Source organism: Leucopleurus acutus, assembly GCF_964270905.1.
Source record: "Leucopleurus acutus genome assembly, chromosome: 15".
In the NCBI taxonomy this organism is placed as follows: Eukaryota; Metazoa; Chordata; class Mammalia; order Artiodactyla; family Delphinidae; genus Leucopleurus; species Leucopleurus acutus.
The window spans coordinates 52,090,251-52,116,122 of NC_139157.1; the positions used below are offsets into that span (position 1 = coordinate 52,090,251).

At 45.1% G+C, this 25,872-nt stretch overlaps 1 protein-coding gene across 1 annotated transcript in view; it reads left to right on the forward strand.

Moving 5' to 3' along the window:
• RTN4IP1 (reticulon 4 interacting protein 1) overlaps positions 1 to 25,790 on the forward strand; it is a 43,956-nt gene extending 18,166 nt beyond the window's left edge. The window contains exons 5-9 of the mRNA XM_082855640.1: positions 1,336 to 1,384; positions 8,618 to 8,754; positions 12,219 to 12,402; positions 16,721 to 16,813; positions 25,027 to 25,790. Of these exons, the coding sequence (XP_082711766.1) occupies positions 1,336 to 1,384; positions 8,618 to 8,754; positions 12,219 to 12,402; positions 16,721 to 16,813; positions 25,027 to 25,134 (571 nt within the window). The 3' untranslated portion in view covers positions 25,135 to 25,790. The remainder of the gene's footprint in view (positions 1 to 1,335; positions 1,385 to 8,617; positions 8,755 to 12,218; positions 12,403 to 16,720; positions 16,814 to 25,026) is intronic.
• Positions 25,791 to 25,872: the final 82 nt, after the last annotated feature.

Here is a 25,872-nt window from a genome sequence, read left to right on the forward strand (position 1 = left end):
ATTACTAATAACTTCTAAGATCTAAAGGGTGACAACCAGCCTTCTGTGATTTGGGTAAGAGAGAAAAAAAAAATAAAATGAAACTAGGGTTAAGATTGTAGACAGAATGTACGTTCCAGGTGTACCTGATTGAGATAGGTGACAAAATTCCCTGCGCTTTCCAGCAGCCAAGTCAAAGAGGGACCCACAGCCTGCAGTTATACAATTTGCAGTGACAGATAAATAGAAGCGTAGCTACTGCCACCAACTTAGTCTTCAGAAAAATGTTTTTTTCCTGTGGGTACTCATAAAGAGAATTCTCAGGAAGAATTCTCTCAACAGTATCTCCTTAGCTAATGTAGTGTCAAATATCAAACGGACACTTTTTATAATGTCTCTCAGCCTAGACTGGTAACAGAACACCAAAGTGCAGTTCAGTACAAACAATTTTCTGAGGACCTGAATCTATGCAGTCTGGGGAAGGCAGTTCACTGGAGCTCTAGCTTAATTCAGAATAAAATGTGAGAATATGTAAAGCAGTGATTCTTGACTCGTGATTTTCTTTTGAATCATGCCTTCTTTGGGAAATTGATGATAAGTCTGGATCCTTCTTCTCCCCGATGCACATATGCATGATCTCACCAAATTTTGCATGTTATTTCAGTCAGTTCACAATTTCACAGGGTTCACACCATCACAGCTCTCACCAGCACTCATCCACAAACTCCAGGCTGCACATCCTTGGTCTAGAGTGGCAGGAAGACTACATACAGTAAGGAAACATGGTAAAAGCCTGGAGCACAAGCATGTTTGTGCTGACAGAACAGATTCATCTGCTTAACGAGAAGCCAAATTGAAGATAAGATTGGTTTCCATTTATGAAAGCTGGTGAGTGTGATGGGACATGTCTGAACAAAAGACGTTTATTCCACTTTGGCAAGAATGTGGTCAGGAATGTGATTTTTCTTAGAGAGCAACTGAATATACTGCAACACACACTAAAAAGGATCCCAAAGCTCCCTCTTATAGAGAAAGCTATAATGGTAATTTAAGCCTAGAAAAATTGTAAGACAGATGTTACCAAGCAGCATCTGAGCTACTTTAAAAAATACAAATCATTGGTATTTTTGGTATATTGTATTCTTGGCAAAGAGTTCATAGTATGTCTAACTTTAAGCACTTATAGGTTCTTGGTGAACCTAAAAAATCCTTGTGTAGTAGAATCTTGGGAAGCTGAATGATTTTGTTTGCTTTGGGGATTATCTTTGAGCCAGTTACGTGTTGAAAACGTCTTGTTTGTTTATCCAGTTATGTTGGCTTAATATTTTCATTAGTTATAGTATTTTTGCATTGCAGTGTTTTAATCTTGGGTGCTTCAGGCGGAGTTGGTACTTTTGCTATACAGGTAAGACAATTTCTTTATCTTGTGAATAGGAAGATTATTATTTTCATGAATTTATAAATTTATATATTGTGAACTATTTTTCCTTGAAAGGTGAGAGAAATTACATTCATTGTGATTTCAGCTTGCTCTTCTAAGAAGGCAATTTTCTAATGTAGAAGGAAGTGTTAACCTTTCCAGTGGTTTAATATATGAGTGAGTTTGTGGCTGGCCTGTATAACAAATGTAGGAAAGCTTTTAAGGAGGAAGACCATGGGCAGTGAAAGTGGATGGAAGTTTACAATTCTGTAGAAATTGATAAGCTGGTTCTAAAATATATATAGAAATGCAATAGCCAAAATGCTGTATAGAAATGACAGTACTCCCCCAAAGTGATCTACAGATTCAGTGCAGCCTTATCAAAACGGCAGCTGCCTTTTTTTGCATAAATGGGCAAAAAGCTGAACCTAAAATGCATATGGAATTGCAAGGGACCCCAAATTGCCAAACCATCTTGAAAAAGAACAAAATTGGAGGACTCACACTTCTCTAATTTAAAACTTACTTACAAAACTACAGTAATCAAAACAGTGGTACTGGCATAAAGATAGATATATAGATCAGTGGAACAGAATAGAGCATCCAGAAATGAACCTATGGTCAGTTGATTTACTTTTTAAAGGTTTATTTTATTTTATTTTTGGCCATACCATGCGGCATGTAGGATCTTAGTTCCCCAACCAGGGATCCAACCCGTGCCCCCCTGCAGTGGAAGCACAGATTCTTAACCACTGGACCACCAGGGAAGTCCCAGTGGCCAATTGATTTTTTACCTGGGTGGCAAGACCATTAAACAGGGGAAAGAATAGTCTTTTCAGTGAATGGTACTGGGGCAACTAGATGCACATGCAAAAGGATGAAGTTGGACCTCTACCTCACGTCATATGTGAAAACTAGTTCAAACGGGGTTAAAGACCTAAATGTAAGAGCTAAAACCATAAAACTCTTAGAAGGAAACATAGGAGTAAATCTTCATACATTGGATTTGGCAATAGATTCTTAGAGATGACAGCAAAAGCACAAGCAAAAGAAGAAAAAAATTAGATGAATTGGACTTGATTAAATTCAAAACTTTTGTGCATCAAAGGATACTATCAAGAAAGTAAAAAGACAACACACAGAATGGGAGCAGATATTTACAAATCACTTATCTAATAAAGGTATGGTATCCGGAATATGTAAAGAACTCTCACAACTCAACAACAAAAAGACAATCCAGTTAAAAAATCAACAAAGGACTTGAATAGACATTTCTTCAAAGAAGATATAAAAATGGGTAGTAAGTCGATGGAAAGATGTTCAACATCATTAGTCATTAGGGAAATGCAAATCAAAGCCGCAATTGAATGATTGGCTTAAGGAGATGTGTGTGTGTGTGTGTATGTATGTATACACAAAGCAATATTATTCAGCCATAAAATATGTGACATGTAAGTAAAATTCAATTATCAGCAGACTTTTTGACAGCAGTGCTTTAATGCTAGTGGAGGCAGCAGGGATGGAACTAGATTAATCTAGTTCTTAATCTTGAGTGATGCTTAAAATAGTATTTGCTTTATAATAATTTGTTAAGCTGTACATTTATATTCCATGCACTTTTCTCTGTGTGTTATGTTTCACAATGAACATATTTTAATAAGATTAAACAGTTGAGTAATAGATAAATATCAAGGTAGAATAATATATCTACAGACAAAACACATTGGAAAACATCAAAATGAAACCTGCAATTTCAAAAACAAGCTAAAAAAACAATTAAAAATACGATAGAGGGCTTCCCTGGTATTGCAGTGGTTAAGAAGGTTCGAGCCCTGGTCCAGGAAGATCCCATATGCCACAGAGCAACTAAATCCGTGCGCCACAACTACTGAGCCTGCGCTCTAGAGCCCATGAGCCACAACTACTGAGTCTGTGCGCCACAACTACTGAAGCCTGTGCGCCTAGTGCCTGTGCTCCACAACAAGAGAAGCCACCGCAATGAGCGGCCTGCGCATGGCAATGAAGAGTAGCCCCCGCTCGTCGCAACTAGAGAAAGCCTGCGCAGCAACAAAGACCCAATGCAGCCAAAAATAAATAAATAAATTAAAAATAAACAAATTAATATATCTAAAAAAATATGATAGAGAGCATGAAAGAACGAAATAAATCATAATTGGAAAACTCAAAAAAAAGTAAAAAAAATTATTTAGCAATGAAGACTAAACTAGAAGGAACTCAATAACAAACACAACACATAATGCTGGCCTGATAGAAACAGAACGTGTAAACAGGAAAAATTGTAAATTACGAAAGAAGGGAAGAGATAAAAACACATTCAGAGAAAGTGTCACATATTGAAGACAGGAACGAAGATTGCTGTATGGATAATAGGAGTTTCTGAAGAAGAAAACCTAAACAAGGGGATAGAACAAATACTAAAATCAGTAATTCAAGAAACTTCCCTGCTTTCCTGAAGTTAAATGATTTGAAACTACATATTAAATAACCAAAGCACTTATCTAAGAACATGGACCCAGAATGAGCAATATCCAGGGGAACTCTAGTAAAATTACTGGCACTTAAAGAAAAAGCAGAAACAAACAAAAAAAACCTTGGGACATTTTTTTTTTCTTTTTTTTTTTTTTTGGCTGTGTTGGTTCTTCATTGCTGCGTGTGGGCTCTCTCTAGTTTCGGCGAGCTGGGGCTACTCTTTGTTGCACGGGCTTCTCATTGCGGTGGCTTCTCTTGTTGCAGAGCACAGGCTCTAGGGTGCGTGGGCTTCAGTAGTTGTGGTGTGTGGGCTCAGTAGTTGTGGCTCATGGGCTTAGTTGCTCCGCGGCATGTGGGATCTTCGCAGACCAGGGCTCGAACCCGTGTCCCCTGCATTGGCAGGCGGATTCTTAACTGCTGCGCCACCAGGTTTTTTGCTTGTTGTTTGTTTGTTTTACAAGGGGAGGAAAGTAGTTTTATTGAGTACACACTAGATGCTAGATACAATATCCTGGTTGCATTTAATTATTTTAATGTCTAATCCTCTGACAAAACTATAAGGTGGGCATTACTATTCTTATTTCACAAATGAGAAAACCAAGGCTGACAGAGGATATAATGAAAGGGACTTGGAAAGAAAGATAATTAAAGTCAAACTTGGCCTTTATGATCTAGAATTGAGTCAAGTGGTTAAGTAGAGGAAGTTTCTCCATAGTACTGCCTTCACATTTCCCTTTTGGGACCGATTCTTTTTTTTTTAAAAAAAATAGTATAATTGCTTTACAATAGTGTGTTAGTTTCTGCTTTATACACCAGTTGTTTTTTTTTTTAAGAAAAAAAATGTTATTTTTTTAAAAAAAGAGCATATGACATGTAAGTAAAATTCAATTATCAGCAGACTTTTTGACAGCAGTGCTTTAATGCTAGTGGAGGCAGCAGGGATGGAGTAACATATTTAAGACACTCGAGAAGGAATATGCTAAGAATTTTATATACAGCAAAACTGGGCTCCAAACACTAAAGGGCACATATGAACTGTGAATAACATGCAAGAACTTGGGGAATATGTTCTTCTGATCCCTTTCTGAGAAATCTACTAGAAAATGAGCTTCTGAAAACTAAAATGGCCAGAGAGACATCGAACCAAGGACTGGTGGTAAATGTTAAATATAAAGTTATCTGTAGAACTAAAACTAAATGAGGGCTTAGAAAAAGAGAGTATAGTGTGTAACAGCCATATGCTCTGACAAGGTAAACAGTACAGCTGTTTTTAAAAAGCGGAGGAACAGAGAGCATATATTAAAATTATTTGAATCCTTTCATTAATCATATTGGTAGTGATATTAGTACTATTATTCAGAGACTGTTATGTTGTAATATACAGTGGAACAGTTGGGTATTTATGGCATATTTTAATTCTGTCATCCCCTTTGTCTTTGACAACCAGGGTTTTAGGAGTGGAGGAAAGGAGATACAGATGTAACAGAAAAGAGGTTAAGTAAAAGCTTGACAGTCTGGAATTTGAATTGGAAGTATCAATATGAACTCAAGAGATATTTTGTATATGTACGTATGTAAAGCTGTCTCTTGAAATATTACTTACACACAGAAAAAATGCAGCGCCTTGGAGAAACGGCAGATTCCAGATCTAGGGCGCAAAATGTACGAGAATGAGCCTAGAATATATTAATAGCAAGGAAGTTAGTAAAGACTAGTTGAGCCATGTCAAAAAGACTCGGGAGCCAACTTGAAGAAACTCCCAAAGATCGTCAAAGAAGACAATTTGAGATTCAGTAATCATAATGATAATTACAGTGAATTGAAATCCTTCAACTATGTTTAAATCCATGAGTTCATGATGATATTTTTAAAAAAGTGGTCACTTTTGGAAGATGATAGGAAACCAATTTATTATTTTATAAACTGAAAAAAGGAAAAAATTATTGGCCTTTTCTATGTGAACTGTACACCTGAGTAAACTAATATACGAGGAGAGGTGTTTCTTTATAAAAGTATTTCAACTACTAAATGAAAAAAGGAGAGAGAATATCACCATTTTGCAACCACCAGTAGACAGCCACTGAGATAATAAAAAGGGCAACAACCAGATATGCTATGCATCCTATAATTTTGCCAGACACTATTCATAGTCTTGCTAAATGGATTGAAACAGAAGAGACAGAGTAACAGGTAGAACTGTACCAGGTGTGCAATCAGAAATTCCAGAGTTTCCAGTGGGAAAAACTCTGCAGGTCACATGGCCTAGATTCTTTCACAGATAAATTTTAAGAAAGTGAAGGGGATAGGGACTTCCCTGGTGGTCCAGTGGCTAAGACTCCACACTCCCAATGCAGGGAGCCCGGTTTGATCCCTGGTCAGGGAACTAGATCCCACATGTTGCAACGAAGATCCTGAGCGCTGCAATTAAGACCCAGCACAGTCAAATAAATCGATAGGTAGGTAGGTAAGACTAAACTATGGTATCTAGGGAATGCATATATGGGTGATAAAACCTTTTTTTTTTTTAATGCAAGGAGGTGATTACTATAAATATCGGGGTAACGGTGACTTGTGTGGGGACCAGGCACAGGGAAGAGCTTTTGGAGTGGCAGCCAGCTTGCTGTCTCTGTCTGAGTGGTGTCTGCCTTACGGACGTCTCTTATACTTGTGTTTTAGTTTACATAAAATAGTAAAACAACTAAAGCTGTTTTAAAACCTTTTAGTAGTGTGCAAAGATATTAGATGGTTCTAAGTGGGAGAGGAAAATCTAGAAATTTGGAAAAAAATTCATTGAACTGTTTCAAGATATGACAGATTCTTCCTGAGGATTTAATGCTGTTTAAGGAAAACACAAATGTAGGTGCTTAGAACACAATTTCCTTTTTCCTTGACAGTTTCTTTTTTTATACAGATACTGGATGGTTATCTTGGATTGTATTCTTCACATATTTGAATTTAGTTTGGGACTTGCTGTTGAAAGCAACATGTCATTATACTCAAGTGTTTCTGTTTGTGGCCCATAAACCTAAACTATCATATATCATGTCAGTCCCTAAATGTTTTAATTCCCCTCAGATTTCCAGGGCATATTCCCTGGTCAGTATTACTTTTTAAAAGTGAGAGATAAGATTGTGAGTAGTTTTTCAATCCTTTATTGTTTTTTGTTTTTAACAGATCTCCAGCATCTGTGTGTACCACAGAATGGGGATTCAGTAGTGAACAGAACAAACACAGATCTCGTATATTCTAGTGAACCTCTGCAACTTATATTAGGGAAGTTCAGGAATTGGTATCGAGGACAGGAGTGAGAAAACAGCTGATTTGTTATGACCTGTAACTGCCCATTTGAAAATTTCTCAGTGAACTTCAAGTAACTGTTCTCAAATTCTGCTGCTGATGGCCCCCTTTTAATTCCATCAAATTGTCATCATAGAAAGGAACTGTAGTCATTTTGGAGCATGATGCTTTCTGGATACTTAATCCTGAATCCTTTTTTTTTAAGTCTAGTTATTTTAAAATATATTATTTTTAAAATATAAGGTATCTGCATTTTAAATCCTCCAAACCATTTATTTAGGTCTTTTTACTCCAAAGGAGAGGACCTGATGCATGTTTTAAAAGTAAAATGGGGCTTCCCTGGTGGCGCAGTGGTTGAGAGTCCGCCTGCCGATGCAGGGGACACGGGTTCGTGCCCCGGTCCGGGAAGATCCCACATGCCGCGGAGCGGCTGGGCCTTTGAGCCATGGCCGCTGAGCCTGCGCGTCCGGAGCCTGTGCTCCACAACGGGAGAGGCCACAACAGTGAGAGGCCCGCGTACCGCAAAAAAAAAAAAAAAAAAAAAAGTAAAATGGCCATGTTTTCTTCCCCTCTTTTTTTTTTTTTTTTTTTTTGGCTGTGGTGGGTCTTACTTGCAGAGCGCGGGCTTCTTAGTTGTGGCGTGTGGGCCTCTCTCTAGTTGTGGCTTGTGGGCCTCTCTCTAGTTGTGGCTTGTGGGTTTTCTCTCTCTAGTTGTGGCGCATGTGTTCCGCAGTTTGCGGCTCATGGGCTCTCTTGTTGAGGTGTACGAACTCAGCAGTTGTGCACGGGCCTAGTTGCCCCGCGGCACATGGATTGCTAGTTCTCCGACCAGGGATCAAACCCGTGTCCCCTGCATTGCAAGATGGATTCTTTACCACTGGACCACCAGGGAAGTCCCTTCTTCCCCTCTTTTTAAGAGCACCTTTCATTTATTACCCAGTACCTGATTACCCAGTTGTCTGACTCAAGATTATACTAACACTTACTGGAGATACAAATGAAGAGATGTTGCGTTTTTATGTTTTGGGCGCATTTTAAATATTCATCTTCTGAGGACATGATTTTTTTTTTTCCCATTTTCCTTTGTCATCATTGAAAATGCTGAGCTTAAGGCCATCAACTCCTGTCTTTTCTGATGCTGGTGAGGCACTGAGCCCTTCTATAATTGGATTGGTTATAACTTCATGACAGCAAGGCGACTAACTGTCTCGTCCACGGAAAATGAGATCTATTTCTTGGATTTTTCTTAGTGAACAAAAGTTTAATCATTTTACTAGTCTCTGGCAGATAGCTTCCTGTAGCTCTTGTTAAGACAGAGCACTTAGAATTGTCTAGAGATTAACCTGATCTATGTATACATGGTGCCAACTATTTTTTATTTAATTCAGTTTTTCTACTCCCCTCCCCCCTTTTTTTCCCTTTTTTGGGCAGGTAATGAAAGCGTGGGATGCTCATGTGACAGCAGTCTGCTCTCAGGATGCCAGTGAACTTGTAAGGAAGCTCGGGGCAGATGATGTAATTGATTACAAATCCGGAAATATGGAAGAGCAGTTGAAATATTTAAAGCCGTATGTATTCAAACAATGTTCATATTGGGAAGGTGGGAACAAAGACAGCTGATAATGCAAGCCTGAGATGGTTGGGTGGCCTTACTGTCATGTTGGAGTCTTAGACAAGAATCTACGAAAACACTCCATGTCTCCAGAGGTTATTTAGGTTGGTTTCTGTTTTAACTCCAGATGTTAATACAGCATGATCGTGGAATGAAATTTGTACTGAGGAAGACATTTTGCCTACCTAGCCTTTTGCTAATTTTTTTTTTTTTTTTTTTTTTTTTGCGGCACGCGGGCCGCCCACTGTTGTGGCCTCCCCTGCCGTGGAGCACAGGCTCTGGACGCGCAGGCCCAGCGGCCACGGCCCACTGGCCCAGCCGCTTCACGGCATGCGGGATCCCCCCGGACCGGGGCACGAACCCGCGTCCCCTGCATCGGCAGGCGGACTCCCAACCACTGCGCCACTAGGGAAGCCCCCTTTTGCTAATTTTTAAGTTAACTTCCTTTTATTGCTCGTGTGTAATAGGTCCAAAGGCAACACTGGAAGTGTATTCCCTCCAGGGGCATTTGACACCACAAAAAGAACATAGAGCAGTACGTGAAATACATGATTGGTGTTTTGGCTTCATAATGAGGGTTTCAGAGAAGCAAAGGCAGTATAGATATCAGTAATGGGACTCCGTGGATGTTCTCGGTGCGTCTGAATGCCAGGCTGTGGTCTGACGGAGTGTACCAAGTGAGAGCGGATTCAGGAATTCTCTCAGGCCCTGTCCCTCCTGACTGTGGCTCGGGCAGGGACGGAGGTGCTTAGGAATCTGGTCTTCACCCAGCCCAGGCAAAGCTGCAGTAGAGAGCGTGCCTGAGGAGTATTTGGAAAGCTGTTTTACTGCTTCTATTTCAAAGATTTTTCCTTTTTTAAATTAGTTTTCAGAAGCTAATTATTCTTGCCCACTTTAAGTAGAAGTATATTTTCATGCGTTAAAAAAAAAAGGAGACAAAGGGAGCCCCTATCTGACACAGCCCAGCCTCTCAGCCAGCACCCCAACTCCCAACAGTAGATGTTTGGCTGTACAGCCGGGAGCAGCCAGCCACTCATCGTCCTGGAGCTCTTTATGGAATGTCCCTTCCTGCTCGGCAGTGTTCTAAGCACAGGCTAAGACGCAGTGGCCAACAAGACACATTGCCCCCTTTCGTGGGCTTGTATTCTAGTGGTTAGTGCTCTCAAGAACACTGATGCAGCGAAAGGGGGAAAGAAAGGCTGTTTTAGAAGGAGGAGGCTGTTTGCGATGGTGTGGTTGAAGAATGCCTCTAAGTGAGGCATTTGGGCAGAGGCTTTGGGAGCAAGCCAGGAGGATAGGACTTCTTTTTGTTGGGGGCAGGGGTCTTGTTCCCTGCTGTGTCCCCCTCCACCCGGGGATGGTGAAGTGACCTACAGTCAATATTTGTTTAATGACTTGTCGAGGGAATCTAGGAGAGGAGCACTTGTTCCAGGTGGAGCTAACACCCAATGTAAAGCCCCTGTGGCAGGAACACGCTCTACGGCACATTTGAGGACTAACGCTGTCCCTTGAGGAGATCCCTGCCTGTGTGGCAGAACCGAGGCTTCCAGATAGTGGTAGTTTCGGTCAGTCACCTCTCGTCTGCTGCTTCTAGAAATAGCAGCAGAGACAGGCCAAGGCCCACCCTTTCCCCCCATCCACCTTGAGTTTTTTGCATGTCTGGAATCTTTTGCCAGAGAATAGAGACCCTGACGGGTGAAGGCGAGAGCGCGCTCAGGCTAGCCTCCCACCCTGCACCTCACTCTCTTCCTCCGAGTCTCCGCCCGGCGGCCTTGCCCCTTCTGCTTGCTCTTGTCCAGTCAGGGGACCTCACCAGCTCGCAAATGCAGGCTATTGTTTTTTTAATGATTGCTTTAGTTAAAATTGATCTTTGTAACTTCTGCCTGGAGGTTGGCCTCTTAATCCACCTAGAATAAATGTGTTCCTCCTTCCAAACAGCAGCCTTTTGGATTTGAATCCTAGGATTTTACAGCAGGAAAGGGCTTTGAAATCCTTCAGTCCTTCTCTATGGCATTATAGTCGAGAAAATAAGGGGCAGAGGATTTAGGAGTTTTTTTCATGCTCAGGGTCATGCCACTTAATCATTGGTGGGAGAGCTGGGTCTAGAGCCTGGTCTCTGGACTTCTTTTTGCAGGCAGTGCCAGTTCTGTAATACCAGGCTGCCCTTAAGTTTTATCTAAATTAAGTGCCATCGTGTTTGTTTATCCAAAATTTGGGAATGAAATAGGAACTTAAAAGTAGAAACTTAAGCAGAAACGTAAACTCATGAAGAAGAATTTTTCTGTTCTTTTCTAATGAGAATAGTCATCTAGTAAGGTCATTCTCCTGCACTTCATATCTTTTAATTTTTATTTGCCCTTCTTTAGTCCCATGAAAGAACTCAAGAGCCACAAAGTTGGCCAAAGCTGGTTTTAGAAGCTTTGACGTTCATCCAGACGAACTTAGGAGGGAAAAGGGACTTACCAAAAGGAGTTCCTCTGTTAATTTGCTTAATATGTAAGCACGCATTCTCTAAACAGACCTTTGTTTTCTAAAGTATTTTAAAGCTTCATTGGGTTTTATCCCCTTTAAGTAGAATGTAGCAATTATAGCAGTTTTAGGTTAGATTTAAGGAGCTGAATATCTGTCAGTTCCTGCGCATTCCATCATGACTGCATTTTTTTGGCATGTTAGAGCAGAGCTGAAGACTGAGAGCAGGCTGTTGATTTCTCTTTTGCTTTGTGCTGATGTGCATGAAACCAAAAGAAGAAAATTCCATAAGGTGAAGAGGATGCTTCTACAAGCGGTTCTGATTGTGGAGGGAATGCAAGCAAATGACTTGTGTGGGTCAAAACCTAATACACTTTTCTCTCAAGTATTCATGTGAACGAAAGAGTACTTTGACTTCACATTGGATGGATAGCTTTGCAGTTTTCTATAAAGCTTGAGTCAGGGCTTCTCAGCCTTGGCAACCTTAGTTTCTCAACTACTGACATTTTGGGCTGGATAATTTTTTGTTGTGAGGGGCTGTTCTGTGCGTTGTAGGATGTTTATCATCGTCCCTGGCCTCTAGATGCCAGTACCCCCTTGCCACCGCCTCCCCCAATGGTCACAACTAAAAATGTCTCTAGACATTGCCTTATATGTCTCCTGGGGGCCAAAATCACCCTTGGTTGAAAACCACTTGTTTAAGTCATTCTTAAAGTATTTGAAAATGATATGATTTTATGATTTAAAAAAATGACATTGACTTACGGTGGAGAAAACCCAGAGATCCAGTAAGTGGGTGTGCCCTTTTCTCCTTTGTCCGGGATCCACCCCTGCTGTCTGCGGGCTGTCACGGAAACAAACCCTGTAGCTAACCGGCACTGGGAGTGAAGGCGGCTTGGAGCCCTGGATAAAGGCTGACCAGGATGTTTTGATTTGATTCTTTCTCTCCAGGTTTGACTTTATTCTCGACAGTGTTGGTGGATCCACCGAAACATGGGCTCTAAATTTTCTCAAGAAGTGGTCAGGAGCCACGTATGTGACTTTGGTGACTCCTTTCCTCCTGAACATGGACCGGTTGGGCATAGCGGATGGCATGTTGCAGACAGGCGTCACCGTGGGCTCTAAGACATTGAAGGTAGGGGGAGAGTCTTGGTTGGTGAGAGCAAGCAGGCGCCTGGGGCTTCTGGAATTTGGTTTCCTCCTAGCCAGTTTCTTTTCTCAAGGAGCCGGCACAGCACAGTGGCTGCAAGCAGGGCTCTGGAGTCACGTACTGACGGGGTACAAATTCTGGCCTCCACTTGGTAGCTGTGTAGCCCCGTGCAAGTTACTTAGCGTCACTAAGCCTCAACATCTTCACCTGAGAAATGAGGCTAATGGTGTATCTCCCTTACTGTATGTTGTAAGGATTAAATGAGATAATCCACCCATGTGAAGAACTTGGCACAATGCCTGGTACCCAAGACGTTCTTATTAAATGTTAGCCTTTATTTATTTATTTTAAAAATTTATTTATTTTTGGTGCGTTGGGTCTTTGCTGCGTGAGGGCTTTCTCTAGTTGCGGTGAGTGGCGGCTACTCTTCGTTGCGGCGAGTGGGCTTCTCATTGCGGTGGCTTCTCTTGTTGTGGAGCACGGGCTCTAGGTGCGCAGGCTTCAGTACTTGTGGCACACGGGCTCAGTAGTTGTGGCTCGTGGGCTCTAGAGCGCAGGCTCAGTAGTTGTGGCACATGGGCTTAGTTGCTCATGGCATGTGGGATCTTCCCGGACCAGGGCTCAAACCCATGTCCCCTGCATTGGCAGGCGGATTCTTAACCACTGTGCCACCAGGGAAGGCCCGTTAAATGTTAACCTTTATTATCAGCTATTATTACCGCTCCTGATTCCATCTGATACACCTTCCGCTTTTTTCTTGTCTGCACCTGATGGCTCTCTGTTTCACTGTCTTAATACATACAGTCTCTTGTATATGAAGGCAGAAGCTTCATTAAGACAGCATAGAGCTGGCTGTTTTCATGGTAGTAACACTGGGATATGCCAGTGACTCCCAGACTGGGGCTTTCGGACCTTTAGAGGTCCATGGGAATTTTTTTGAATTTCAAAAGCCTGAAGGAAGGGGCTTCCCTGGTGGCACAGTGGTTAAGAATCCACCTGCCAATGCAGGGGACACGGGTTTGAGCCCTGGTCCGGGAAGATTCCACATGCCGTGAAGCAACTAAGCCTGTGCGCCACAACTACTGAGCCTGTGCTCTAGAGCCCGTGCTCCGCAACAAGAGATGCCACCGCAGTGAGAAGCCCGTGCACTGCAATGAAGAGTAGCTCCCGCTCACCGCGACTAGAGAAAGCCCACGTGCAACAACAAAGACCCAACTCAGCCAAAAAATAAATTAACTAATTAATCAAAAAAAAAAGAAACTGAAGGAGATTGTATTCTTCCGTCAGTGAGCCTACAAAGACTAATGGAACCATCATGCTTCTTCTGGAATTGTATCAACTTGTCTTGACAGTACATGTCCCATGTGAATCAGAAACTCTAACTATTGATGGCATTCTGGGGGTTTCAAAGATTTGATTCGTCAGCCTGATTTTGTTAACAGGGCCGTAAGGAGCTATGTCACCCAACTGAACACATCCCGTGCATGGTGGGCCTTCAAGACTAGTGCAGGTCAGCCCTAGTACAGGACTGACAGCAGAGCTCCAGAGTCTGCTCTCTACCCGACATGACAGTGGTGACAGAGGCTTATAATTTCATGTTATGCACTGTTGGTAATTGTAGCTTATTGGTTTAAAATCTAAATTAGTGTTGAAATGGAATAAGTGACAAGAAAATATACATTGTTTCTTTTTTTAATTAGACAAAATACTTCAGGCTCAGGAAAAAGGCAGTAGAAGGTTCCTCAAGGGTGAAAAGGTTGTGAGTCACGTCGACCTAGCCAGCACTGCCATGTATTTGCAAGATGACTGGCTTGATAATTCTCTTTAGCTTCTCCTTGATTCTCGAAATTAATTTGGAACCTTTTGAGGGGTGAAGTTGAGGACTTTGGTCTCTTGAATGCTGTGTACTAAGTCCTTGGAGGTGGTGAAGGAGAGCTGTGACGGAGGAGGCTGCTGCCCAGTCCTTAGGAGCTGGGTCTGGGTGATAGGAGTGAACAAACCGGGCGCTGTGCTCCGGGTTCTTTAGTTTCACTTGGTTCAGACGGCAGCCAGCAGCAGTGTCCACGGGGCGCTTTGTGGTGGAGGAAGGAATCTTAGCTGTCCTTTGTCTCTTCTTTCTCTTTTCATGAAACTCGGGCTTCCCACCTGCTTTAAGATATAAGTTTAAGTTTTCCATAAAATTTCACAGTTTGAATTGCAGTGAGACCTCTTACAAGTTAAGCTTCAGAGCTATCCTCCGAGAGTAAGACAGGCATAGCTCTCTTCGTTTCCCTTTCCCCCGTCCTGAAAGATGATAGTGGTAATCTCACGTGAAAACCTTTTAAGTAGTTTCTGATGTCTTTCTGAGAATGTGCACAGTTAAAGCCTCATTGTAATGCCTGCCTGCTTTGGTTTACTCTCTCCTGTAATGGCCTGGAAAACCTACACAGACCTCTTAGAGCAGAATATAAAAATTCTGCTGTTGCAGACCAAATGTTTCACTTTACGGGGCAGCCTGCTGTAAAGGAATTACAGATATGGCAGTTATGACCACCGCTGTTCCTCTTTAAAACTCTAAACAGTGATCAGAAGGTTTTAATTATAGTCTGTAAAACCGGCCCTATGGAGAAGTACATGAACAGGTCTTCTGTGATTGCAATTAACTGGACCTGCTCTAAGCTTGGGACAGTCCCAGTGGCTCTGGTGTCTAGCCACCTAAGCCTTCAAATGTTTTTTTGTGTGTGTTTGTTTGTTTTTAAGTTAGTTGTCTAGACCAATGCTTCCTGACCTCTTTCATGCTCTGACACGCAGAGAAGATGATAGTACTTGAACAGCATATCGAGACCACTCTGGGCCAAGAGCAAGCTACCTGGAGGCTTGCGTTAGCCCAGGCTCTGCCCTGCTACCCCGAGGGCTTGTCATACCTGTTCTAGGGTGAGCTTGGCTCTATTTACATCTGTGGTCCTGAGATAATGATCAGTGGTGACCCCTTTAACTCTTACAAGTTGCTCCAGGTTAGACAATAAGGGTCACTCAGCCAAACCAGTAGGCTGTTCCTGGCGCACTCATTGCGGAGCTCTGCCTCGACCACAGCTTGGGTTTGTCTGTCTCTCCGCAATCTTAAACTCTATTTGCATTGCCCCAGGCTTTCCTCAGTAAGCTTTACTTTCAGCACTAGGTAAATATTTATCAAATATTTTCGATGTGTCAGGTACCTTACATACATTCTCATTTAGTCCCTCCAGCCCCCCTGTCAGTTGGGTGGTGGTACCTCCATTCTGCAGGCCGGGAAACAGGCTGAAAGTGGTAGCTTGCCCTAAATAACACAACTGTCAAGGCCTGAGGTAGAGTAGCAGGGGAGTTCCATGCACCTGCCGGCTTCATGCGTGATGGTAGCTGATCATCATGCTGAGATTGTGCGGTGAGCTCAGTGGAGAAAGTCTGAGCTCGCCCAGCAGTTGGGGCAGGTGCAGGGAGGGAGGTGGTGGGGAGGTACTGGCTGGCCCCCCACCTGCCTCTGGGTCGCTCCCGTCTGATGAAGTTTAGTTGGGCAGGTCGTTGAGGTATCACTGAGAACCTCAGCTCACTTGCTGTTTTGATAATGGCCTACCCTACCTCCGACATAAAGAATAATAATCAAAGTGGCTATGGCAGTAGAGTGGTCATGAACCCTCTTGGTGTACGATTTTTGCCTGTCTTCACCAGGGGGCATTTTGCCCCACAGTAGATTAGGTGGCTTGGGACTTGCTATAACTATAGGGGAAGATCCAGCCACCATGCATGAGGAACTTTATGCTTTGTTTTGTCTTTAAAGCTGTCTTAATTCCTCTCGGAGCCGGAAAAAAATGTTTTGATTGGATTCTTGTTTAAGATCATATGTTGGTCCCGTACTGCCCTTAAAGCATTCTTGGATTAGGTGAAGGCTCTTTTCTGGTGCCTCAGGGCTTTATTCAAACCTTGGTAGGGAAAGTCTAGAGGTCTCAGCCCCTCATATGTTCTAGGGAAGAAACTGAGTGTGTAAGATAAGACTGTCATTTTAAGAAGGGCTTTCCTGTGCTTACTTGCTTGTCAGTCACAACCTGGGGGAGAAGCCCGAGTTCACATGGGTATATCTCTGTTCATTCACTTATTTATGAAACATTTACGGAGCATCCACTGTCTGTCAGTCACTGTGCTGAGGTGCTGGGTGTACAGCTCATTGTGGCAGCATGAAATGGGAAAGCAGTTTGTCTGTCTTAGTCATGCAGGCAATACTTTTCCCAAAATTTGCGTTTTGTCAGATTTCATCCTTTCCTATATTTGACACGTTTTGTTTTCTTTTTAGCATTTCTGGCAAGGAGTCCATTATCGCTGGGCTTTTTTCATGGCCAGTGGTCCATATCTAGATGACATTGCAGAACTGGTGGATGCGGGAAAGGTAAGTGTATTGCCAGGGCGTCCCTTGTCACCTTGGTGACCTGCCCAGCAAGCCTAGTCAATGGGAACTCCGCAGAGGTAGGCTCGGCCGATGTCCACACTGCCTTACACGCCGAGTTTAAGTGCTGTGTTTTGGGTTCTGTCCCCATGGGACTCATAGCCATAGACTGCTGCATTTGAGGCAGAGCGTACACCATCTAGTGCAGCCCCTTTGGTCTGCAGATGAGAGGCAGGCCCAGAGCGCTTATGTGATTTTCCCAAAGACGCTTGGTTACATGGTAGCAGAGCTGGGATCTGCAGCTGGGCTGCTGCTATTTTGATAATGGTCCTGAAGAGAAGGCACCGTGAAGGCAACTGTTGCACAAAGGTGGGGACACACTTGTGAGTTTACAGCTGAATTGCTTCTTGAGCTTCTTTAGTCCGAGGGTGAGGCTGCTTTGGAGGCAAGCAGATTTCCAGATGAGCAAGGAGATCAAACGCTGTGGAATCTAAACAGAACTGGACTAGAAGTTAGGTCCCTTGGGTCTCCTGTTCCCAGGCCAGTGTAATAACGTCGGCAAATAAATGGTATGTCTGAGAGGGTCAGTGGGCAGGATGTGATTCAGGATTGATGGCGATTTTGGTAGAGACAGCTGGTTGGTGTTTCTGTCTATTCGAGTCTGTCCTGCAGCGGACTTGGTGGGGAGGGACTACTGCTTGGAGCCTGGTCAGCCCTTTTTGGGTGTCGAAAGGGCTCTTAGGGCTGATGGCAGTTGAAAGACTCCTTAGCTACCACCTGCCTATTTAACTTCTTACGTGGTTTTAACGGCTCAGACGTGCCACCTCTGGAAGAATAACCCAGAAGGCAAACTCATATTCTGGTACTGATATTCGGGATTTTATTGAGAAATTATATGGAATTATAAATGAAGGGAGGGCTTCCCTGGTGGCGCATTGGTTAAGAACCCGCCTGCCAGTGCAGGGGACACGGGTTCGAGCCCTGGTCCGGGAAGATCCCACATGCCGCGGAGCAACTAAGTCCGTGCGCCACAACTACTGAGCCTGCGCTCTAGAGCCCGCGAGCCACAACTACTGAGCCCACGCGCCTAGAGCCTGTGCTCCGCAACAACAGAAGTCACCACAATGAGAAGCCCGCGCACCACAACAAAGAGTAGCCCCTGCTCATCGCAACTAGAGAAAGCCCGCGGGCAGCAACGAACACCCAACTCAGCCAAAAGTAAAAAAATAAATAAATAAAATAAATAATAATGATTATTTTTTCTCCAAATGATTGGAGAGGCTTATGTACCCTAGAGGGTTGCATGAAGTCATAGATAAAATGATTCTCATTTTATAGATGAGAAAACTGGCTCAAAGGGATAAGGGGACATGCTCAAATTTGTAGACGTGGGACCAGGACTCATACCTCTGACCCCAGTCCTGTGCTTTTCCCTCCCCACCATTAAGCTGCATTCTTCGTGCTTGAAGCTGATCTAGGACTTCAGCTTAAATTGACTTGTCATTTTACACTGGGCAGGGAAAGGGTCTGGAGCAAGTCTAGCATCACACCACGTGATCCTTGCTAAGCCATATAGAAAGAGCCCCTTGAAATGGGTTTTCTTGTGTTGGCACCTGCCCCTTGCTGGCCCATCTCATCTTCCCATTTTGGTTTGGGAAAAAAATGTTTTTAGGAACTACTGGCTGCTTTTTGTGCATTTAGTTTTTTTATTCTATTTCAGCCAAGGAACTTATGACAGAAAATGGCCCACTACTATTTCCCAAATATTTTGGTTCCAAGTTTGCTTGCCTCTTCTCAGACTTCTAAGTCTTGATGTGTACTGGGTAGACAGGAGCTCAGCCTTGTTGTGGCTGCAGTGTGCCTCTCTGTAGGGATCTCCCCATATCCCACAGGGATGCTTATTTTATTTCTAGGAGGAAGGAAATGAGCCATCGTCAGATAACACGGCCCATAGTTCTGCACAGTGCTGAATGGGGATGCAGCCTCATCATTAGAGAGGTCCCCGTCCTCCAGAAGTCACCACACTTGTCCTGACGTCGGCTCCAGACTGTCCACATGCTTATCATTGTTCTTTTGTGTTCAAAATATTGTGACGCTCTCTCTACCTAGAAATTACTATTTATGCAACAAAGAGAGGTGTTTGTGTACATGTCCCTATTGAATTTGGTAGATAACTGGTGGAATGGCTAAAAGAGGACATGGTAGAAATAATGATGCCCTTCAAGTGTCCTCCTCCAAGGGTGAGTGAGGAGATGTTCCTCTGGCCTTTGATTCTCTTCTCACCAGGGTTATTTGGGCTCAGGAGTCATTTCTGACAGTGAAGGGCTTTGGGACTATGGCGGTTGATATGTGACACCGGATCCACGAAGCGGCCAGCTGTGCTGTGCATCCTGCTTCTTTGTGGGTGTGAGAGGTTGTTGCCTGTCTACACTGGGAAGTTGGAAAGGATAACAGAACAGATCTGCTTACCCATTGTGTGGTTAGTAAAGACTGTAAAGTTGGACGAGGACACTGAAATCCTTCCAACCTTTGGCTGACTGCTTAATGAATCTAATTAGCAGGTATCCGATAGAGGGGCTGGAGTTGTTTTTTGACAGTGTGAGGCCATGAACCAGATGAGGCTACTCTTAAAATACTTTAAGCTTTGGAATGAATAATACATTTGTAATATTCAAAATCCAAAAGGTAGGAAAAGTTATTTCATAGACTCTTCCTTTGACTCCTGTCCCTCAGTCATGGAGATTCTCCTTGTCAGGGCCCCAACGTTATCAGTTTTTTGGGCATTCCAAAGATGTTTTGTGATTCAGTAGGGTGAAACAAAAAAATGATTTATAATTAGCACAATGAGGTTAATGGGCTGCTACTAACACTGTGCCTTATGCCTGAAGTTTATTGGCATTTTCTCCTAAGCACAATAAACATTTCCTGTTTTTATACTATTTAGAAAACTGTTTTTGGTGGGGTGCCTACCACAATGCATGGGGCACACATATACAATAGAATATTACTCAGCCATAAAAAAATGAAATTGAGTTATTTGTAGTGAGGTGGATGGACCTAGAGTCTGTCATACAGAGTAAGAGAGAAAAACAAATACCATATGCTAATGCATATATGTGGAATCTAAAAAAAAAAAAAAAAAGGTACTGATGAACCTAGTTGCAGGGCAGGAATAAAGAGGTAGCCATAGAGAATGGACTTGATGACGTGGGGTGGGAGGGCGAAGCTGGGGTGAAGTGAGAGTAGCATGGACATATATACACTACTGAATGTAAAATAGCTGGCTGGTGGGAAGCAGCAGCACAGCACAGGGAGATCAGCTCGGTGCTTTGTGATGACCTAGACGGGTGAGATAGGGAGGATGGGAGGGAGGCTCAAGAGGGAGGGGATATGGGGACATGTGTATGCATATGGCTGATTCGCTTTGTTGTGCAACAGAAACTAACACAGTACTGTGAAGCGATTATACTCCAATAAAGTTCTATTAAAAAAAAAAGGACATGAAAGAAACTTGCAATACTGGTTGCTGCACCTGAGGAGGAGAACTAGATGGCTGAGGATCAAGTATGGGAGGGAGATGTTCCTTCATACCCTTTCATCTTGTTGAGCGTGTGTACGCACTTGTGGTTCGTGTACTTATTAAGGCCATTGGAGTCCCCAGGTCCATTCAAGATCCTAGGTGACCAGCCAAGCTTCTCGGTTGAGCGATGTTGTATCTCGGTTTATTTATTTTAGCCAGCATCAGAATAGTTCCTGTGGAAGTTATTTGAATCTAATTCAGAAGTTACTGAGGGCTAGTGGGCACTTTGCTTCGCCCAGTAGTGCGTGGAGAGATGCGTAGGTCACGCTGAATTACATCCTGAGCAGTGCTGTCCACTAGAACTTTCTGCAGTGATGGAAATGTTCTCTGTCGGCATTGTCTAGTGTGGTAGCCACTAGCCGTATGTGGCTGTTGACCACTTGAAATGTGGCTAGTGCAACTGAGGGACTCAATTTTTCATTTTATTTACTTTTGATTAATTTAAATTTAAGTAGCCCCGCGTGGCTCGAGGTTAACCATTTTGGACAGTGCAGCTTTAGAGACAGTGTAATAAGTTCTGAGGCAAATGATTTCCCAGACCCGCTTGGGGATGGCCAGGCCCTAGTTTTGCAATGAACTGTATTCCAAAACTTTGAACTCCTTATTTGCAGCTGGATTTTTTCTCCCATAGAAAAGAATGTAACGGCTAGGGACTGAATCCCTGGGACCACTACGAGAGTGTTATCTTGCCAGATGTGGTAGGTACCTCACAGCCTTGATGCTACTGAAGTTTTCAGATGCCACTGAAAATTGTTTCTATGGGTAAACGTAGGCCGAGTTTCTCCCCTCACCTTCTGGCTAGAAGGAGTGCCTGTTTTTAGGGGGGCCTAGGGACAAGTCCTGGGGTGCACATTTACTGCCTTGGAGAGTATCCTCCCCCAGCTCAATCTCACCTCCTATCTTCCAGCCTTGAGTTTTCCATCTGGGGCCAGGAAGTTCAGAAATAGCAAGTCTGAGCAAAGCCCACCTTTTCCTTCTTCGTATCTGCTTAGTTTAACCCCCTTCTTCCCCTTTATCCCACCCCAGGAAATACTGATGCTGTGGCAGAGCTCAGGGCCACGCCTATCCGAGGGGGGGGTGCTGGCACTGTGTCCTGCCGCCCTGCGCCGGGGCCCGTCCACAGGCGTGAGGACAGGGATTGCCAGGGGCCTTTAGGTCTCCCTGGATCTCTGTCATCGGCCTCTGTGTCCTCGCACTCCCCCCGCTCTGAGATCAGTTTCTGTGCCCTGTGGAGGCTGCGGCCGAGGGTCTGGGGAAGAGGTGACAGACTTGGGCTTACCTCCCCCATGCCAGGCAGTGATGACATCGGGTGTCTGGGACCCTAAGTCTGCTCCACTGCTAAGAGCTTCTGACCTTGCACTTAGCATGTAAACACCTGCGCTTCAGTTTCCTAATCTATCCAACAGGCTGGCTCAGAGGCTCCCCTGCTTTAAGCTCTACCGTTCTGTGATTTGCGCAGGGAAGTGGGGATGGAGGGAGAGCCTCTCTGCAGGCCACCGTGCCTGCCTGGGTGCCATCCTCTCTCCACCAGCTCTCCGAAGCTCCTGTGCTGAGAGGGTTTCTGCCTGAGAAGCAGGGAGGCTTGCCCTTCTGAGGCCACACCAGGGAGGCTGAGGTTCCCATGGTCCCTGTTCTCACGGGAGGGATGTCAGGCAGCAGGTGCCAAACCCCGGGGCCTGGTTTTGTGCAGCCTTTGTTTAGGAAGGGAAAGGACAATCAGAGAGCCTGAATTTGGGTCTGAGACTGGGATGAACGCTGCCGCCGTGGACTCCCGGTCAGCCGTGCGCCCCGCGCGTCCATGTCGCCCTCGAGTGTGGTATCAAGCCCGCCGCTTTATACCAGCGCTCCCTGAGCCGGCCAGACTACAGCAGTGTCATCACATAATGTCCCCACCTCACCGTGAGTAACCTTTCTTTCCCCTCTCTGGATTTTTGCTCTGATCCCTTTGTCCATAGCAAACAAGCATTCCAGGTCTGGCGCGAGGCTGTGGGTAGACGCTGCCTCGTTATCCCGTTAATCTCCGTTTGCTGCCGTATATTCAGCCAACGGTGGCTTTTGCCTGCCTGTTAATTGAAAGCCTCTTTTTCATTGTCACTTACGGGAAGACCTGAATGCCCGTTATGCTACAGTCAGCCCTGTGGGATTATCCGCCACAATAGGCCTGACCAGCCAGATTAAAGTGTGCCGTCGCTGTGGGCTGCCTGGGTCATCAGTTCAGGGTCTGTCTCTCCGGTCAGGTTCTAGAGTGGGCGGAGCTAGGTGGGCGGGCCGCTCATCCTGGGCGGAGCAGGTGGATTCCCGTTCCCTTGTGACCCCTCGTAATGCCGCTGCCACTGCCGGTGCTCGGTGCTCAGTGACAACGAACGGGTGTTCCTGCCTCCTTTCTTTTCTCGACGTCTCTCTCTGGTGCCTGCTTTGTGTGCCTGCCCTGCGTCAGTGCCTGAAACTTAGAGGGCAGACAGTCTCTGTGGAGTGGGTGAATGTGCATGACACAAGTCAGGAACCCTAAGCATAAGGCAAAAGGCTGCAGTGATTCCCTCCCTGACGTGCAGAAAACTCACCTCCACCCCTAGAGATTCTGATTTAGTTGTTCTAACTGGAGACCAAGGACTCCGCATTTTAAACATGCATTCAGGTGATTCCTTTTCAAGTAATCAGCATCCAGAAAGCAGTGTCCCAGCAGCTTGAAGGAGAGGGACGGGTTCGGGAGGTTTTGGGTGGGACATGCAGGGAACAACTTGGATGCATTCCACTCCTTTACCAGACAAGGCAAGCTGATTTCCTCTAACAAGCCAGCTCAGATCTGTTCCGTTCACAGTGGCCACCATGCTGGGGGAGGTTGAGGTCACCCTCAGCTTGCTGGAGAGTGCCACGATTATTCATCAGTGATGTCGTCCACAGGTGCAGGTGGGAGTGGTGGCCTATGGACCACGCAACTGCTGTCCTGGTGGCCTGGAGACTGGATCCTCAGGTGGCGCAGTCTGTTAGCATGAGGCAGGCCAGCCAGGGTGCAGGCTGTGATGAATCATCATAATCCTTAGCTACCTTTCCCTCCCCTTAAGATTTCAGGAGTAGATGTAGAGAGCAGCTGCTGATGTATGAAAGGCTTAGTGCGCAGTGGAGAGAGCACAGACTCTGGCACCAGCCTGAATCCTGCTTTACCACTTAGCAGTTATGGGACGTTGGGCAACTTAACTCTGCGCCTTAATTTATTCATCTGTAAAAGGGGAATAATAGTACCTACCTCATAAGGTGGTTGTAGGGATTAAACGAAGTAAAAGATACAGAGCGCTTGGAAGAGTGCCTGGCACACAGTGAGCACAGTATGTGCTGTGACTTCTATGAGCTTATCGTGGTTTGTGGGTACAAAAGAATTTTCAACTCTGGAGAAGGGAACTTTTGGAGTCCGAGATGCTCTCTGGTGGCAGGGCTGTGAAATTCACACAAGAGCAAGGTCTGTCGGGTGCATGCGAACACAAAAGCACGTACTTCTTCCTCTTGTAAAAGGGAGAGGGTTGCGAGACGTAGGCTTATACCTTCTGACAACTTACACCTACCTGCCTGTGGAAAGAGCCAGTGGATAGTTACTGATTTTTGCTTGAAGTTTTGAAAAGGATGAGTTCAGTTGGATCCGTGCATAGGGAGAGGGCGCTAACTGGTCCTAGTTTCAAAGGAGGTTGCTGGCAGTACTAACGCTACAGTAAAAAGAACCGGCAGCACTCAAGCCTTTATGCGCTGGCTGAGCTGGCGTTCCTGTAAGTTCCACCCAGCTGCTGTGTGGCTTAGCAAAGCCCCTAGGGCAGCTGCAGCCAGGGAAGGGCCACAGAGCCCACGCAAGACTCTCGCTTCCCAGTTATCTTACTGGTTTTCACCTAAGTGACACTTACTAAGCTCCTGCTGTGTGCCTAGCATTGTGCTGGGTGTTGGGGGGCGGATACAAGAGGTGACTAGCCCACAGGTGCGCTAAGCTTTGACTGAGTAGATGGGCCAGACATTCAACAAATGGAAACAATCTGTCCCTCTTCTGTGCACTGCCTGTGAGGGGCCACAGGGACATACGCAGCGAGAACCCTGGGACGCCTTCTTTGGCGTTTACCACGCAGGACGGCGTGCCTGAGACGGGCACTGGGCTGTAGCAGGCCGTCTGTGAGGAGGGCCACACAGGCTCTGCGGTGGTTCAAGGAGAGGACGCACCGCAGGCTCGGGTTGGGGCCGGGCCGGGCGCCTGGCAGACGCCGCAGAGGGGCACACACCCCACGCTCAGACAATGGCAGCTAGCCCATTTTGGTAACGCGGGGTCCACGGAGGGTGGAGGTTGGGACGGTAGTGGCCTTGGGATGCTGGCCTCGGGCGCCGTGGAAGGGCCCTGAGCAGGGGAGCGAGGCGCCCGGCGTGGAGCCGGAGGAGGGTTACTGGTCAGGCTGGGCTCCCTTACACCGGAGACGCGAAGAGGCAGGAGAAGCCGGGGGGCAGCCGTCTTGCCGGCCCGCCTCGAGTTCCTGACCCGGGGGGCACCACGCAGACCGGAGAGAGGCCCGTCCGGGCTGGGCACGCGACGCAACCAACCACCGACGTCACCCGACTTGACCCACGCAGCTCTTCTCACCTGCTCATCAACCTTTCTTGTGTTTTACAGATTCAGCCAGTTATTGAGAAAACCTTTCCGTTTTCTAAAGTTCCAGAAGCCTTCCTGAAGGTAGAAAGAGGACACGCACGAGGAAAGACCGTCGTCAGTGTCGTTTAAATAAACACTCAGTTCGGTGCCTGTGGGCTCTTATTTGGTGAGTGCCTGTAGGCCCCGACTCTTTTCCAGCCGTCCCTTTCCAGCTTAGACTAGAAGTTCCATGAAATAAATTTAGCACGCACACGTTTCTGCCAGTCATTTCCTGTCTGCTGAGCTGAGCAGAGACTGATTTTATAGCCACAACCCCACCCTCTGTCATCACCTTGCTCTGCCCAGAGCGTTCTCACGTCACCTGCCCCGACGCGGCCGCGCAGTCCGCCGAGCTCCTCCATGCCAAGCGCAGGGGATGCACACGTAAGCAGGGACAAGATATGAACATCTCTGCGCTTGGACTTGTCTATAAAGTTGCTGAAAATTGCCTATTGTTTTTTTCAAGCTGTTCTTTCACAGCAGATTTGCAAATTGTGGTGGCACCTCCTGTTCTAGTAGCTCAAACTCTGTTTATCATCTTAATAATTGTGAGAGAGTAGAACTTTCAGCATGTGGAGGGATGGCAGCGTGAAGAGCTTACTTAAAGCTAATTCCTTCTTAGGGCCATAGTGAGCACTTTTCCCACTGGCCAAAGTTTCCTTTGATTTTTATTCCATCTGCTCCTGTGTGCGGTCATAACAGCCCTCAGAGTTCTGAATCTCTTAGGGTCATATGTAAAAATCTCGCCAGCGATTTGGTTGTTTACGCTTTTAGAAAATGAAATGTGATGTAAAGTTTGTAACTTTTTAAAACACTTACTTTTTTGCA